Source organism: Morone saxatilis, unplaced genomic scaffold (assembly GCF_004916995.1).
Source record: "Morone saxatilis isolate NCDOM2014 unplaced genomic scaffold, NCSU_SB_2.0 Contig21, whole genome shotgun sequence".
Classification (NCBI taxonomy): Eukaryota; Metazoa; Chordata; class Actinopteri; family Moronidae; genus Morone; species Morone saxatilis.
The window spans coordinates 6,634,223-6,651,624 of record NW_023339774.1 but is presented as its reverse complement, the minus strand read 5'-3'; the positions used below and the strand labels follow the sequence as shown (position 1 = coordinate 6,651,624).

At 43.3% G+C, this 17,402-nt stretch overlaps 2 protein-coding genes across 3 annotated transcripts in view; both read left to right on the top strand.

Annotated features, from left to right (window-relative positions):
- Positions 1-3,521, top strand: part of stoml2 (stomatin (EPB72)-like 2) — a 4,437-nt gene extending 916 nt beyond the window's left edge. The window contains exons 2-10 of the mRNA XM_035668381.1: positions 51-203; positions 305-404; positions 518-576; positions 680-781; positions 892-1,026; positions 1,364-1,508; positions 1,702-1,781; positions 1,893-2,021; positions 2,130-3,521. Of these exons, the coding sequence (XP_035524274.1) occupies positions 51-203; positions 305-404; positions 518-576; positions 680-781; positions 892-1,026; positions 1,364-1,508; positions 1,702-1,781; positions 1,893-2,021; positions 2,130-2,237 (1,011 nt within the window). The 3' untranslated portion in view covers positions 2,238-3,521. The remainder of the gene's footprint in view (positions 1-50; positions 204-304; positions 405-517; positions 577-679; positions 782-891; positions 1,027-1,363; positions 1,509-1,701; positions 1,782-1,892; positions 2,022-2,129) is intronic.
- Positions 3,522-4,254: 733 nt separating this feature from the next.
- On the top strand, positions 4,255-14,196 carry pigo (phosphatidylinositol glycan anchor biosynthesis, class O). Of its 2 annotated transcripts, XM_035668377.1 has the most exons (11): positions 4,255-4,451; positions 4,720-5,198; positions 5,734-5,877; positions 6,422-6,545; positions 6,810-6,969; positions 8,259-8,441; positions 8,561-10,157; positions 10,249-10,452; positions 11,050-11,234; positions 11,459-11,529; positions 12,670-12,799. In XM_035668377.1, the coding sequence occupies exons 2-11, from the start codon at positions 4,721-4,723 to the stop codon at positions 12,797-12,799; spliced, it is 3,276 nt and encodes a 1,091-aa protein (XP_035524270.1). In that variant the 5' UTR covers positions 4,255-4,451; position 4,720. The 2 variants fall into 2 exon arrangements, with proteins under 2 accessions (XP_035524270.1, XP_035524271.1); XM_035668378.1 differs by lacking the exon at positions 4,255-4,451 and having other exon boundaries at positions 4,721-5,198; positions 12,670-14,196.
- Positions 14,197-17,402: the final 3,206 nt, after the last annotated feature.

Below are 17,402 nucleotides of genomic sequence, written 5' to 3'. Positions count from 1 at the left end.
AAATACGGGATTCAGTCTGATGCAATGTTGTTGTAACCCCGTCTGTGTAGCGAACCCAGCGGACCGTGCCGAGGTTGTGGGTCACACCAGCTCAGCAGCGATGGGCGTCCAACCTGCCCATGAACACGTTGGTCCTGTTTGTGCCCCAACAGGAAGCCTGGGTGGTGGAGAGAATGGGTCGCTTCCACCGGATCTTAGAGCCGGTATACCCTTTTATTTTCAAAAGATTCCCGATCAAAGAGCGCTAGTGCTGAATAATACAGTGAGGGAGTATCAAAAGCTCTATAACTTTGATCTCTTTCAGGGTTTAAACTTCCTCATACCCATACTTGACCGTATTCGCTATGTGCAAAGTCTCAAGGAGATTGTCATTGATGTCCCAGAGCAGTCTGCAGTATCTCTAGGTAAGGGATGAATGGAACGCCAAATTGTTGACCAATAATATACAGCTTAGCTTGTGTTACCCTATTTAACAGCTGTACAGTGTATTATAAACAGGTCTACCTTGTTTTCACAGATAATGTAACACTACAGATTGATGGAGTACTTTACTTAAGGATCCTAGACCCTTTTAAGGTATGCTGTTAAGAATCGCTTCAAATGCTGGAATGATTGTGTGCTCCATCGCATTGTTACACACTTATCAAACCTAATTTCTACCAGTTGTGTTCATTCCCAGGCCAGTTACGGTGTTGAGGATCCAGAGTATGCCGTCACACAGTTGGCACAGACCACCATGCGCTCAGAACTGGGCAAACTCACACTGGACAAAGTGTTCAGGGTAAAGACGAACTACTGCTCTCTCTCACATTGTTCTGTAGGATTGTAATGAAAGGCGTCGGAAGCACTTTGGATGTTTAAAATGTTGCTTCTTTTTTTTTGGTTTTTAAGGAAAGGGAGTCCCTCAATTCCAACATTGTTCACTCCATCAACCAAGCTTCAGATGAGTGGGGAATCCGTTGCCTCCGTTATGAAATCAAAGATATACATGTTCCACCTCGTGTCAAAGAGTCCATGCAGATGCAGGTGGGGAGAACAGAATGAATATGGATTGATTTAGATCACTGTAGATACCTGAGACGGTTACCTCATTCTTATGTTAATAAATCAGTGTAATTAAGGGGTTTAAAACTCATTTTATTCCTTCAGCAACAAATGCAGATTCCTAAATCCTCCGGGTCTGGCATACACATTTAATTTTCATACACATAGCCCGAGAGATCTCGTTGTTTTAACTGTCTTAAGAAGACGAAAGCCACTGTAAAATTCAGTGCTTTACTGGTGAGGCTCTGGGCAGTCTTTATAGAGACGCATAAATCCCAGAAAAAAGTTTTAACGCATGTTTTTATTCCCTCTTGTGTAGGTGGAGGCTGAACGCAAGAAGAGAGCCACAGTGCTGGAGTCTGAAGGGACCAGGGAAGCGGCCATTAACGTGGCAGAGGGTCGTAAACAAGCTCAGATTCTGGCCTCGGAGGGTCAAAAAGCAGAGCAGATCAATAAAGCGGCTGGTGGGTGCACTCAAAGAGCCAGTTCGGTTGTTTTATCTCTGTAGTTTTCAGTGCAGCTTCTGTGCTTACAGGGATGGTGTTTTCTCCTGTATCTGCTGCGCTTAGTTAGGTTTTGAGTTGAAGTAAAAAAAACTCCAATAACCGATGTATTTCAGATGATTACACGTCACTAATCTGTGACTGTTCCCTCCAGGTGAGGCCCAGGCCGTCTTGGCCAAAGCAGAGGCAAAATCTAAGGCTATCCGCATGCTGTCGGAGGCTCTTACCGAGCAGGTGAAGAGTAGTTTTTTCACTTTTTAACGAGATGACCGCGATCACAGTCTTATTTCTGAAAGTTAGACAGTTTTCAGTTCATTCAGATCATTTCTATTGTGCGTTGTACAGAATGGAAATGCAGCAGCCTCGCTAAGTGTGGCCGAGCAGTACGTGTCTGCTTTCTCCAACCTCGCCAAAGAGTCCAACACCATCCTTCTGCCCTCCAACTCCGGCGACATCAGCGGGATGGTCACACAGGTATTTCCTTCTCGAAATGATATGTGAATTAGCCCCCAGATACAGTATCTTTTTGTTTTCTTCGGTCACGACGACACCGGCTTCACTTCATGTTTTCCCCGCACTCAGGCTATGACCATTTACGGCACGTTGGCGAAGACGGGCCAGAAAGCGGCACCAGAAGCGCTGGACGAGATGAGCGAAGGGCCTGCGAACCAGTCGGCGGCGTCTCAATAGCAGAGGGCTCGGTGAATGAACTCAAAGCAGTAACATGACACAGAACCAAGAAGAAGCAGTTTATGTTTCAGTTGTCGGAGCTCCAAGGCGTCACTTTGTGAGCAGAGTTCAAAGACCTTCTACTGACGGGACAGAAGGAAAAACTTTCTAAACTTCTGGGATGTTTTGCCTTGGAGTCCTTGAAAAAACTCATCTTTTGTAAGAGGATTTTTAGTCTGACAATTGTTTATGCTTGGTTATTGTCAGATTGGGGAAATTAACACCAGTTTTCAGCCAAATATACTCATACCAGTGACTTAGAGAAATTTGATGCCGCTGTGGTCAGTGGATGCAAACATAAACCCTGGGTGCTGTCCGCACATGATTTAGTATCATAATTCATTACTTCTTTCTTTTATGCATTAGATCTGTTGAGGTATGTATCATTGCATAAACCCTAATATAATTGGGTGTTAGGGTTTTGAATTTGACAGCTCTACTTTAAAGTAAAACATACAAATGTGTTTTCTCCTTTGTCCATGCCGTCCCAAATAACTGTTTCTGGTTCTGTGGGTTCATTGGTGTTAGTGTGACAATCACAGAACCATCTGCTATGATTTGGCTGACAGACATCAGTGACAATCCTTCAACTGTCTTCAGCATCATCAGGACCAGGGACTTGGGAGTTGTTACATGTGACGTCTGGCTGGACTCCTCAGAATGTTGGAAAGTTTCCCAAAGCGTAGTTCATTCACAATTTGGCCCATGTTGGATTAAAACATTATCTCCCTGAAAAACTTGATCCAGTATTCGTTTTAGAAGTAGCCTTGAGGAGGTGTACCGTTTTGAAATGATTCAGAAACAATTACCTCTAAATAACTAGTTAGTATGCAACGTCAGCCATAGGAACACATGTTCATGTCCTCTTCGTATTTGTGTTCACCTCTTATGTCTTATGGGATATATTTATTACATTTAAGTGTTCTCTGCAAAGACAGAAAGTTTGTCATTTCATAGCCTTCACCGATGCTTACAGGTTTATGAATAATAATGCAAAAATAAAACGCCTGTCTTTAAGACAAAGTAAAGAGACCTCAGTAAGTTTATGACATGGAATGGGAGGTTGTGAAGCACTTGTTTAAAAATATGATTATGTTAGAAGACGATGAAGACACCTGGACTACTTCAAATGTAATATTTTGACTGTTGATGAAGAAAAACTGAAGATTTGGATGTTAACTGTCCTCCATGTTTTGGGTCAGCAATGTTGAATTACCATAAAATAAAATCAGATGGTTAACACAGTATGTGTGTCAATAAATCTATTTCAAAACGGGCTACTGTAAATGTAATTCAGGAGAGGTTTGTTACAAACCATAGCTGGGGGTCATTCCATGGGGCATGATGGGAGGAACAAAGAATTCAGCAGGTTTTGATTGTTTCACAAAACATGGCTAATGTGGTTAATAGGATTTATAGAAACTATTTCTGGTAGAATATGAAAGCCAAAATAGGGCAAAATGCTCTTTTATTTATTGTTTATTCATGTAACAAAAGATATCTGCTCTAGATTTTCCCAAGTGACAGACAGGTCTCTTTTTACTATAGTTGCTCCCTCCCTCTTTTAAGATTTAGTTACGCCCTTTACTGTTGTCTTGCAGGACACAATAATATGAACGGCTTAAGGCCATTAACAGTAGTGTAGTTTGAATTAGCATAGAAATTTATTGAAATTTAAATAAATGTCATGGTTTTCCTAAATTAATAAATAAATAGTGTAAAACTTGAAAAAGATATGTAACTACGATGATTGTAAAGTAACTGATAACGTAATTTTCTCAGCCATTCGTTTTTCACTTATTTTTTTAAGCATTACTGATTGACTGATATTGTCTGGAAAGATTTCAGAGAAATACTAGCCTAGGATTTGTTGTTACAGTCAGTCTGGACGCAAGGTGTGCGACTCCTGAAAGTCCAAACTCAGGGCACAAAATATCTACAGTTACCCGGTGTTACAAAGAAAAACGTCCGCCGCATACTTCCTCTGGGTTGCACGCTCGCTGAAGTTCCTAGCCGCCACCAGCCATCTAATCTCATTGTACCGGTGTCCCAATGAAGGCGAGCGCGGTGTCGCGTCGTCCTCTGTTTACCTGAGACACCTGTCCCCGTGTTGTTACCGCAAACACTCACGTCCGCCCTCCGGCCGAGAAAGGACGACACACCGACTGCTACAAGGTCAGTGAACAGAGCGGGGCGAGCTAGCCGCGGCTAACAGCGTCAACTTAACAACGTCTGCTCCTCTCAGCGTTAGTTAGTGTTACCTGTCACGTCCGAGCACAGTGAGCCATTTTATTAGTTTGAGTGGAACTCGAGTTACCAGCGTTAGCGGCTCTTGTAGCAGGTGTTACCCACAGACAGCTTGACTCTTTGTTTTTGTTTTTTACCTTTGGTGTGAAGCAAGTGCATTATTTTAATACGCTTTGCTGCTGTCACCTGTGTGTAGGATGAAGGGGCTCCCGGTGCTGTCCCTGCTCCTTTGGCTGTGTGCGGTGTACTTTGTGGGCATCTACCTGTTTGTGGGTGGATTCCTGCTGGTGAGGCTGGAGGTGAACAGGACCAGCACCTGCGGGGACGTGCTGCAGCCCGGAGAGGAGCCTGGGGATTTCTGCCGCGCCCGGCCGCGATTCCGCAGGGCTGTGCTGCTCATCATTGACGCCCTTAAGATTGACTTCGCCCGGTTTGACCCCAACAACACGGCGCCGCGACCTTACGAGAACAAGCTGCCCGTGCTGGAGGAGACGGTCTCGTTCAGGCCTTCCCACAGCCGCCTGTACCCTTTCCGTGCTGACCCGCCTACGACCACCATGCAGAGGATCAAGGGCTTCACCACCGGCTCCTTGCCTACCTTTGTGGATGTGGGTAATAACTTTGCATCCAGTGCCATCTTGGAGGACAACCTCATCCATCAGTTTGGGCAAGTGGGTGAGTAGTCCCACGCTTTTCTCTGTGGTACGCAGGGGAGGTGACGTTATCTGTAGGACTGAAGAGGGAACTACCTATAAAACAGTTTTTTTTTAAAGAGCAGAAAGAAAACTTGTGAACGCTTTCTCCACTGGAAGGGCACCCTAGAGGGCACTTTATCATGTTTCCTTGCACATTGGGCCACCGTAGAGGGGGTTTTATCATGTTTTATCTACTAAGAGGGCACTTTTGTTGCAATCTGATAAGAAAATGTACCATGGTAATGTGCCAATACTATAATGTAGTCACAGTGTTGAATAAGAGTTTCTTTTGAAGAGTAATTTCACCATTGGGGATTAATAAAGTCAGTCTTAGACAAACTTAAGATAAGACCTTGAAGTTGCTGTTGTTAGCCCTTTAAAACTCATCTAAAGAGTTATATGGCCATCTTTCAAGTCCAGTTAGAACGAAGGTGAAAATATGTTGGAATAAACTAATGGCATTGTCTGATTCAGTTCATGTTAAGTGTGTGTGTGTGTGTGTGTGTTCCTCACAGGCAAACGTGTGGTGTTCATGGGCGATGACACTTGGGAGAATCTTTTTCCTAAGAGGTTCCACCGCTCTTTGCCCTTCCCTTCTTTCAATGTCAAAGATCTGCACACTGTAGACAATGGGATCCTCCAGCACCTCTACACAACTAGTATGTATTTACTTAATATGACTGAGCTGTACCATGATCAAAAGCAACCCACAAATAAATATATATATATGAATGAATGAATGTATATAAAAAAATAAAAATAAAGTGTGTATATATAAAAAAGTAGCAGTAGCTCAGTGTGTAGGGAGGGTCGCCGGTTTAGTCCACAGCGCCAATATGGGTGTTGGACTGGTAGCTCTGGAGAGGGGCCAGTTTCCCTCTGTGCACTGCCGAGGTGGCTTGAGCAGGGCACGCTAACCCAGAAACTGCTCGCATGGGTGGCCCTAACCAGGCGAGCCCATCACCATCTCTCTCCCTGTTTGTATGTCCACAAGCCCCTGCATGTGCCTGAGTGTGCGTTTCGGCCTGTGTGTGTATGACAAATTGTGTAAAAGAAAGAAGAATTTCCCCAACTGGGGATTAATAAAGTATATAAAATATATATTGTTAATGGTATGCAAAGTAGAGTTCTACAGGTGGGTACTGTGATATTGTACTCGCGCTTCACCTCTCTCCGTCTGTCACTTGCTGTTGGTTTTGACAGTGGTGGGGGATGACTGGGATGTCCTGGTTGCTCATTTCCTCGGAGTGGATCACTGTGGTCACAGGTTTGGTCCCGACCACCCGGCCATGGCCGACAAGCTCACCCAGATGGACGGAGTCATCAGGTCAGACAATAGTGCAGCTGCTGCGGGCTTGTTCCACAGCACCCCCCCACAGTCACCATCATGTGGTGTCACAGTGCACCTGTAGTACTGTAGAAACGTCATGTCAACCTATTAGTCCAAATTATAGAAGGAAATAGATGCTAACAATGACTGCAGAATGCACACTGCTGCTAATAATTCAGAAAATCATAGATTACAATTGCAGGAATCCTAGTTAATCTCTTCTTTGAAACCCCTCTGATCATATTCATCCATCTCCTCCAGGTCCGTGATGGACCGTCTGCAGAATGACACCCTCTTGGTGGTGATGGGAGATCATGGGATGACGGACACCGGAGATCACGGCGGAGAAAGTCAGAAGGAGACCGATGCGGCAATCTTCCTCTACAGTCCTTCCCCTCTGTTTCCCGCACCGCCGTCCCAGGTCAATAGAGCATCGGCCTTTTTCACAGTCAGCTTTAACATGAGATGATTGATATCGTGCGAAGGAAGGACACAAAAGAGAACATTTTGTTTTGCGGTCAAATACTCGTACGTTGCTTTGGACAAAAGCATCCGCCAAATGAATAAATGTAAACGTAAGCCCGCTTCCTGCAGCCTTTACATTATCCTTATTAGCTTACGTCAAATATAAAAACAGTAGAAACATAGTGTAAAAGGTACTTTAATACACTATGGAATTCACTAAATCACAGGCGTTCGTAAAAACAACAATAAAAATCTTAATTAAATTACAGCTTTGACCCACTATTTAACTGAATAAAATAATATTCTGACAAAGAAATAAAGGGTTAATAACCAGGTTTGGAAAGTCTTAATTAAGACTTGATTAACCATCAATAACCAAAGCCTTGAAAAGTTCTTTGAATTAGTAAGAATAAACTAATATAAAAACTCCAGTGATAACTCGTTTGAACTGATTTTGCAGACTGTCTGATTTAACATCAGACTTCCTGCGCTGTCTCTGCTGAATGCCAGTAATCAGTTAAGTAGATGTAAAGGAGATGCAGAGTGAGCGATAAATGCTGTTTTTAAATTGCCGAACACTTACTGAACAGACTTATTATAGTCCATTCATAACTGTCAGAGACATTTTTGACTCCTGGACCTTTTGAAAGAACATAAAATGCCGTCAAATAACAGACAAACATATTCCACCCACAGATAAGCCTGAAATCCTGTGACTGTTATCTTCTATCTGTTTCTGTGTTTATGTTTCTTTTTCACTTTTATCAGCAAATATCCATATACATCGTGTTTATCACGCCAAATCAACCAGAGTGTTAGCTGTATTATGAATATGAAACATCAAACCCTTCGAGCATGATCATTTCTGTTCACGGTTGGCTGTGCAGTTCCCCAAATCCGCCAAATTGATGCTGGCAGGTGGTCTTCGCCTTTTCAGGGATAAAAGAGGATCTTGCACTATTTCCATAATTGCAGTGTAATTGGAACATTACATAATACATTGTGGAAAAATCAGGGGTTACGTGAGTACACAGAAATAGCAGTACTACAAGGAAAGGAGAGATTATTAGACACAATATCCTATTACACTCACACTTTTATTAACTCCTGAACCTAACCCTGGGTTAAATGTCCGCTGGAACACGTTTCCTCTAAAATGTCAGAGCAGCCCTTTAAATCACAGATAATTCGAGTTTCAACCACATAATATTAACACAGCAGGCTTTTATTTTCTCATGTTTGCAGAGTGAACCCGACGTGGTGCCCCAGACAGACCTGGTGCCCACCCTGGCTCTGCTGCTGGGAGTTCCCATCCCGTACAGCAATGTGGGGCAGGTTCTCCTGCCTTTATTCCCTTCTCACGGGCAGCCCAAAGACGTAGTTGGAGGTCTCAGCCAGCTGGAGGCACTGTGGATCAATGCAAAACAAGTAATCCGCTCAGTTAGGAGCTGTCTAGCACCGTTTGTTAATGCGTCACACTTCACATATCCATGTTCAGTAACTGTGTGTGTTTCACTTCATCTCATGTGACCTTTCTGTGTCTGAAGGTCAACCGTTTCCTGGAGACTTACTCTGGCATGGCCAAAGACATCCCACCAGAGAGCCTGTCTCAGCTGAAGGATGAATTCTCCCGCCTGTCCTCTGAGTACCTCACCACGGCTAGAGAGGGTCGCTCACCCTCCCCACAGCTGGCCGCCTCCCTGCAGGCCTACCTCACCTCCGTCAGAGACACCTGCCGAGCCACCTGGGCTCGATTCAACCCGCTCAAGATGGCAGCCGGTTTAGCCATCCTGGCATTTGCCTGCTTGATGTGCTTCATCTTATCTGAGCTGTCCCTGGCGCTGATCAGGGAGAACGGCCCCGGGCTGAAAGTCCCGGTTCTGGTGGCACTAACGGCGGGGGTTTGCGTGGCCGCCGGTCAGCTGCTCACCCAGGGCTACGTGGAGGGAGCGTGGTGCCTGGCAGCGGCTGCCCTCAGCTCTGAACTGCTCTTTCTCTGGAGAGCTAGTCAATCCAGAACCAACGCTGTGGCAAAGAACGGATCCAAATCTCCAAAGTGCACTAGCTGGCTGACCCCACGCCACCTCCTCGTCCCCCCTCTCTTGGTGCCGATCCTACGCTGTGCCTCCCTGCTCTCAGACAGCTACGTGATTGCCGAGGGCCGCGCGGTGACTTTTCTGGTGTTCTCTCTGGCGCTCTACATTCCCATCCATCTCAACTGGGATGGCCTGCTCCTACCCCCCGTCCACGACCCCCTGAAGGCTGCGGGGCTCCTGCCTTCCGCAGCTTTGCCCCCATCAACTGTGAGGAAAGAAAGCGGCACGCTCCTAGCCTGCTTAGGTCTTCTTGTTGGCAGCCTCTACCTCTCCCTCTCCTTCCACGGCTGTCGGGAAGAACAGGGCTCCTGCCAGCCGTCCCCGTTCCTCTCGCCCCTTTCCCGGCTGCAGGACAGCCAGCTGAAGAACCTCCACTACATCCTCTCCGTCTGCTCCCTGGGCTTGTGGACATATCTGCTGAGACGCTGCCTCCGCCACTACGGTAACCTCAACTCCTCAAGTGGGACGGTGTTCACGGCCCGCTGGATCCTGCCGCTGCTGTCTGTGTGCCTGGGGCTCCACTGGGCTGTTAGCGCCACCCCAGAGGACAGCTTTAGGAATCTAGCCGAGCTGATCAGCCTGGCCCAGCTGGCCCTCCCTAGGGTCGCCTTCTTTCTCCTGGGGATGGGGCTGCTGCTGATCTGGCTAGACCCTCTCACTGTGTTCGTGAAGACCAGGGCTGCAGCTACGACCAGAGGTCCATCCTTACCCCCGCCCCGCTACCGAGCAAGCACCGGCATCAGCCCCCAAGCCGAGCTGCACCACCTCATTCCCCAGATCTACCAGCGCATGCGTCGTTCCCTGGAGGACGGAGAGCCGAGCGGGGGTGGTGAGGTGGACAACAGACCCGCTGTGGAGGCCTACGGACTGGGAACCGTCTACTCGGCCCCTTTGCTGCTGTTTTGCGGCCTGCTGGGAATCGGTCTGCTGCTGCTGCACCCAGAGGGCATGGCTCTGTCTTTCCTCCTGCTGTTGCTTGAAATGGGAGCTCTGTTGCACATTCACGCCTCCTCCACCACCCTCAGTGGCCTGAATGGAACATATACTGGTGAGATCCTCAGAGTCACACGTTTGTCTGTTAGTTTGTCCCTCATGACATGTCTCTCCTTCTTTAAACCACCTCTCATTGTTTCCCTCAGGTGGCTTTAATGTTCCCTGGACTCCAGTGGTGCTGTGGTCCCTGGCTGCCACCCAGTTCTTCCATGCTACAGGTCACCTTCCCACCTTCCCCTCCATCCAGTGGGGCGCTGCCTTCGTGGGATTCCCTGATGGCCACACAGGCACACTACTGCCCGCCTCACTGGTTACCCTCAACACTTTTGCCTCGCACATCTTGTTCGCAGGTAGCTATTGACAGAGAAGCAGCAACAGTTGGATTAGTGAGTTTAATGTGATTAATATGATTAGAAAAGCACGATCCTTCAGGGAAATTAGGCTGTTGCATCTGCAAAAGCAAAAGGATTCAACTGGGACTTAAGACAAGGTACATTATAAACAAAGAATGAATATTCAATGAGCAATTACTAATAGCATTTAATAAATTATAACCTAATTAAAAAGTATGCATAAAAATGTGTTATTTATAACAAAATAATATGACTAAATAGGAATCTTAGTCTAATAGTTAAGTGTAACATATTTAAAGATGAAAAGTCATTGTGAACTAAATAAAATACAACCATGGAAAATAGTCTGATCTTGATGTTGTATTTTACCTAAGAATACGATATTTTACATGTATAGGGGAGGGATTTTCAGTTTGGTGTAAGGGTGCAATCCTCGCATCAGTCATAATGAATACTTTTCCACCAATGTTTAAAATCTGTACTGTAAACAGTAGTTTTGTTCTCATAAAACACACTGAAAGGTAGATATTATGCAGGGGAAATGTAAAAACTAACTGCCGATCTGTATTTGTTTCCGTGTCTCATTATCTGCAGTGGGTTGTCCGCTGCTGCTGTTTTGGCCTCTGGTGTGTGAGATACGTGGCAGCAGGGGAGGAAGAGGATGTGGGGACGAAGGAGAGGATGCTGTGATGGAGATGAGACTGAGAGAAAACCCCCAGCAGTTCAGCTCCGCTCTCCTACAACTCTCAACACGCTACCTCTTCATTCTCGGAGCACAGGTACGACTGTGAAATGTTTGTCGGTATGGGTCTGTATAGATTCACACAGTACTCACAAAATTACCATCTTTCACCAGTTAACCAACTGTTTGATCGCCAATCGAAAACATTTAGTTAAATTTAGGAATCTATGGCCCATTTAGTGTGATTTTCTTTCTTTTGTTCAGTCCCCATGTGTGTCAGTATCACATCACTCCAGTCAGTATCTGTGCTTCTATTCACAGGTCTTTGCTTCAGTCTGTGCAGCTGCTATCCTCAGGAGACACCTAATGGTGTGGAAGGTTTTCGCACCCAAGTAAGTGCCTGAATGGATTTTCCAGCTCTCACAAAGTCACTAACAGTAAAGGCTTTTGAGGATATGTAACTGGCAACCACTTATTCTACTGGGGCTATTCAGTGAATGCACATTAGTCTGCTTTTCTGTAAACGACCACTGTAGAGATACTTATTTACATCTGCTCATTGTGAAGATCATGGAAGAGTCCATGAATATTACTTAATGAATGAATTTCTGTTTCACAAGTCTAATCAAAGTCTGAAACAAATAGCTTGTTTTCAAATAATTTGAATTTTGCAAAAGATTTACTGCTAATACAATGGCCAGTAGCTGTTGAGCTATAAACCATAAAAAATACAGATTTCTCAGTATTTTGTATAAGCATATAAACACAATTTCTAGAGCTTGCGTTTGGCTTTGAAGCTACATTTTATGATAGGTAATTTGTTCCTAACAGGGTTCCCACATGTCCTGGAAAACCAGGAATTTTAGAGACTAGTTTTCCAGTCATAGAAACCCCTGGGAATTGATTAAAATAAGCAAATATCCTGGAAATAATCTGTTGTTCTGGAAAAGTTTGAATTTGTTTTAGCACTTATCTCCCATTGCCTGATTGAAACTTGAACCTGCGTGGTAGGTTTACGAGACGTGGAACAAACTGGCAGCCATCTTTTCGGCATCATCTATGTTTTTTTTTGGAGCCACCATCAGAATTCTCATGAAAGCCCACTGTAAAAATGTCTTGTTGTTGTGGTTGATAAAGACACACACAGCAAGGTAACTGTACGTGTAACAAACACTCAACTTCTGTAGTAGGCTAAAAGGTGAGAAGATGAATTTTCTTGTACTGAATTTGAACTTTTACTTATGGGCTGTGGCCAAATTATTGTTATGGTCACCTTTAATAATTAAAAAAGGAGGAATAAACCTGGGGTTAAATGCCTTATATTAGGCCTACCAGTAAGTGATATGACTGTTAGAAAGCACTCTGTTGTATTGTCAAGAAAAATCCTGGAAAATCCTGTTCAATGATGTAGTTGAGTTGCAGAATGTTTTAAGGTTTAAAAAGCTGTACTTTGAAAACTAGAAAGTTGGAATTGTTTGTAACATTTCCACCCCCCCCTCCCACCATTACCATCCTCTGTTTTCTCCTTCCAGGTTAATGTTTGAGGCCTCAGGGTTCGTGGTGAGCAGCGTGTCTCTGCTCATCGGGGTCACGCTAGTGCTGAGAGTAGACGTGGCCGTGAGCAGCTGGTTTAAGAGACTCGTCCCCGATGCATCCAGGTAGCGACGGCGCTGCTGCTGCTGCTGCTGCTGCTGCTGCTGCTTTACCACAGAAGCCCACCAGAGCTCACTGTGCCACAGAGCAAACAGACATGGTGGTCACTGTAAAGTTTTTATACGGACCTCCCACAAATAAAACAAACATTGCCATCTGTGTCTAGCATAAGGATCCCCACAAACATGTCACGTGAGGGTACCTCTTACTCTTTTGAGGGCTATGTTGCGTAATGCTGACACTGGGGCTGCCTCCATTTTCAGCCAGAGGGTCTCAAATCTGGACTCAAAGCATCCGGACTCACATTGAAGATGGGGTTATAATATGATGTGCTCGTAAACCACCTCACTACACTTTCTCTTGTGAGAGAAAAGCAGTGTCTGAATGTTTCTCCTCAACTCCTGTTTTTCTAACTTACAGTATGGATGAAGCCTTCCCAGCTCTCCAAAACCACAGTCTTGCAAGCGGTTCTTAGTGCAGCAGTCAACAAGCGTCACTAAATACAAACAACAAAATGGCTGATTCAACAGTTTTAATGTTATTGGGCGGGGGGGAAGAAATAAAATCTTCAGCTACCGGATGACCAACCTGCCACCCCATGTCTACAGCTACTTTAACATCAACTCGCAAGCAGGTCTGCTCCATTTGGTGAAATCCATCCAAGTGCATTACAGCATGTCTGTCATCTAAGTGTCTGCTGGAGGAACTTTGGAGGAAAACTCCATTTTCTTTTGTATGTTTTTGTATTTTCAAGATGTTGAAATAACCAGTGTGTCTGGTAACTGCCAATTCATAAAGTATTACTGTGCAGTTAGGCTTTCCTTCACACACTTTTGGGTCTTTTTTTCTTATTTTTTTAGGGTTCTGATTCCTAACTCTAATGCCTATTTATAATTATGATTTTTTTAAATCACTGATTCGTTTTTTTAATCTCAAATGAAACTTTTGTCTCAATTAGGCCTCGTACACCTTTTCCCCCCTGGAATAGGTGCTTTAAAGTAATGCCTTTTTTTTGTCTATGATGTCATTAAGTTAACAGGGTCATTAAATCCAGGACCTCCAGAAACACTGTCAGTTCATTTATTTCTGCAGGACGTCTGAGTCAGTGTAAGATCTGTTACTGTTGTGCAGCTGTAGTCAGCAGCTGAAGCTCATTAGCTAATGCATGATATGGAAGGGGAGGCTGAGCTCAGGTTGAATTAGCTCCAGTGCAATTGTACTGCATTTCTCAGGCTGTTGTACGGGAGTGACTGGTCATCTAGAGCGGCTGCTGACATCAGCCCAAGTGATGGTTTGGCTAGGTTGTATGATAAAGAGACACCTTTTTTTTTGTTCTAAAATGTTTAATATATAAATAACTGATTAATTAAAATGATTTTACATTCTGTGAAAAAAATGGAATAAAACTTTTTACATGACATCTTGGTCTGATAATTTAGTATTACAGATAAGAAATATTCATATTAGTCTAAATTCTTTCCTGTTGGGATTTATGTTGTGTACGTATTTCAGTTTTAGTATTATTTATTGTTGCAGGGCAAACAATTTATACGGTGCATAAAAGCAGTATTTAATGTTTTCTTTATTGATGCAAGGACTTGATGGAGGAGATGGGTGCTGCCAAATTTTTTTACAGGCCATCAGTCAAGGTGCTTCATTCATTATTCACCGGGGCTTTCCACATTTCCAGTTCCTATAACTCTGGAAGTCGTCAAACATCTGACTTGTACAAACCGGCAAAGGACAAGATTAAGTTCAAGTATATTTTATGTTCTTGCCGCAGCCTGCCTCTGTACGGTACAGCTTGAATTCTATTTTCCGTATATTCGAGATTAAAGCGCACTGCAAGGAAGAGCTTCAGGCCCAACAAGAGGTCATGTACCAAATCCGTTATGATCGATGGATTGTTATTGCAGCTGCAGTGATCTCCTTTTGATTCATGTGGGTAAACCTGAAACATGACACTATTTTAATCACGGACAAAATGTGCCACACAGAGTGAGCTGCTAATTAAAAACCTGTTTTTCCCAATAAATATATTATCCTTATATGAAAGATGAAAACTTCTATTGCATTGTGCTCACAATGTGCAATTGAAATGTGCAGACTTGCAGTGGTATCAACACAGACCTCTGTATACAGAGACATAAAAAAATGAATAAACATAACAGCTAAAAAAATTGTAAAATCACATTTCTCAACGACAGAGATCTAAACACCTGCCGAAGTAACAACCGAGTCATTGATATCAATCAACAGGTGTTTCAAGCCACCGCAGTTATATTACAGTTGTTTGTGGTCTTTTACTACTCTCCTATCTCTTACCCATTGGAGCCAAACATACTGGGGTCAGCCGTCAGGTGTTTGGGGAATGAGATTGATGGATATGTGTGTGGGACACATTTTATAATGACATCAAGACTTTTTTAATGAGCTGAACTCATTTTCATTGGTCATTATTCATTAAAAACAGTGTATAGATTCAATAAATCAGCATTTAAACAAGTGCATTTTCACGTCTTGTAGTAGTTATTTGTGTTAGATGGGGTGCCACAGCATCGATCAAATGAACAAACTTAGAATTTGATATAAAATATCCCTTTGCAACCAGTTTTATTATAACTTAATAATGGTTTTAATGTACAGTTGATTGTGACACAACATAAGTTGTTGCTGGCTAGCTTGTCTGCAAGATGGAATATGTTGTTCAGTGATGGATGCCAGGGACCCTTAACAATACTTCCTGTTGGACAACGGTTATAGTTTTTGCAAAATGTGATAATGGGCTGTCTACTGGAAGGCTAATTTACACCTAAAGCTTTAAAAATAGCAATGTGCTGCTTCAGCAATTATGGCATGGCTCACCTAATGAATTACATATTGTATTTCAACAGGATACTTTTAATCATTAACTTAAAGCCCCTACTTTAACTTCAACTTTGAGAGAAGTTTCTGGTAGCTGAGACTGTTGAGACCGGTTAAAAACTCCTTGTAGTAATGTTGTTGTGTACAAAGAAATGTGTGCCATTATATACCAATAAGTGGCTCTAGCCATATAGAAACTACTTGAATTAAAACTTCCTGGAAAACATCACTTGCTGCTGCTGTCTGAAGCTTTGGAGCTCTTATTATTTTGGATATGAAACACCATTATGACTGTGAAGCTGTAAAGCAGATTGCCAAGCTTTAATTCAAAGCATCAGTCCTTCTCTAATTGCTCGTCATTATCAGATGAGCAGCCCTTTGGACAACAATCCACCCCATTTCAGCTTGCATCAACTATTAAAGTCAGACCAATTTGTGATATGGGGATGGAAAATCATCCAGCTGGTCTCTGATGTTTGTGCTCTGAGTTCAGTGAGAAGGGCTTTCCGCAAGGGATATCCATCATCACTTTCCGTGGCTCCTCTGATGAGAATGAATAGGACTTTCTCAGACTGAATTTAAGGGCATAGCATATTCAGCCATTAGACCTCTGACTCAGTTACCGGATCTGTGGACACTTACAAACACAAACTCTTGAAAAATACCAATCAGGTTAGCCGGGGTAAATTGAACAACCTATTTTGGAAAAAAGAAAGAAGAATAAAGGTGTCTAATCTGATCTGTTTAGATTACAAGTATGATCAAGTAAAACAAGTATTTCTAGTCAAATGTAAAGGAAATATCCAAAATGTGTTTTTCACGTGTCCTCATAATTTCAGTTTACCCAAAGGCTAACATTTGAGATACACATTTTCATCAGGCTAAAGTGATTATTTTATGTTTTATGTACTTCTCTTACAACGACACACCTTTTCTCAATTCAGTACACTCGGGGGTTTTAGTGCCAGCAAGCACATCTGTTGGGTGTGACCACTAGCTTCTGGTGGCTAATGTTAGCTAACTTTCTATATATATTGTTTAACTAGCATTAAAGAGTCAGTTGACTGACTTACGGATTTTCTGTTGTTACACTATGTTTTAGCATTCACCATTATCCCACAGTTGTCACTTGTGGCACAGTGGCTGATGATAAGCAGAAGTGAGCAGAAGAAGCAGAAGAAGCAGAATCGCTTAAAAACCTCCCACCAGTAGTGGCTAGTAAGAAATAAATTATGTCCTTCGGAAATGTAGACGAAAATACTAGTTTACAGAAATAGTATCTCAAGCTTGTACTAAGCAAACATACTTTAGGTTCCTTCCAAAATTCTGGATTGTGATGACTGTATAATCAGAATAGTACAACTAAATGATCTTTCTTCTGACACCACATGTAGTAAATGTTAGACAGTAACATTTGCTTCCTATAGATCTGTGACTACACAGGTAACCTTTCTGCTTTACTGACAGGAGAAGAACACATGATTGATGTTAATGTCATAAAATGACTTTGATGGTGGCAGAAATGGAAGGAAATGTTAGGTTTGCTGTGGCATTAACTTAATCCAGCTCTGACACGGCTGTGTGGGAGTCAACAGTAAGCACTGAGGCTGCATCATTGAGATAAAATTACAAACAGTAATGCTGTTGTTTCCTATGAATGCCTTGTGTGTATGTGTGAAGGAAATTTAAATCCAACATGGGAATGGCAGACTCCTCCAGAAACTATGGAAACTACTAGGTAATTACA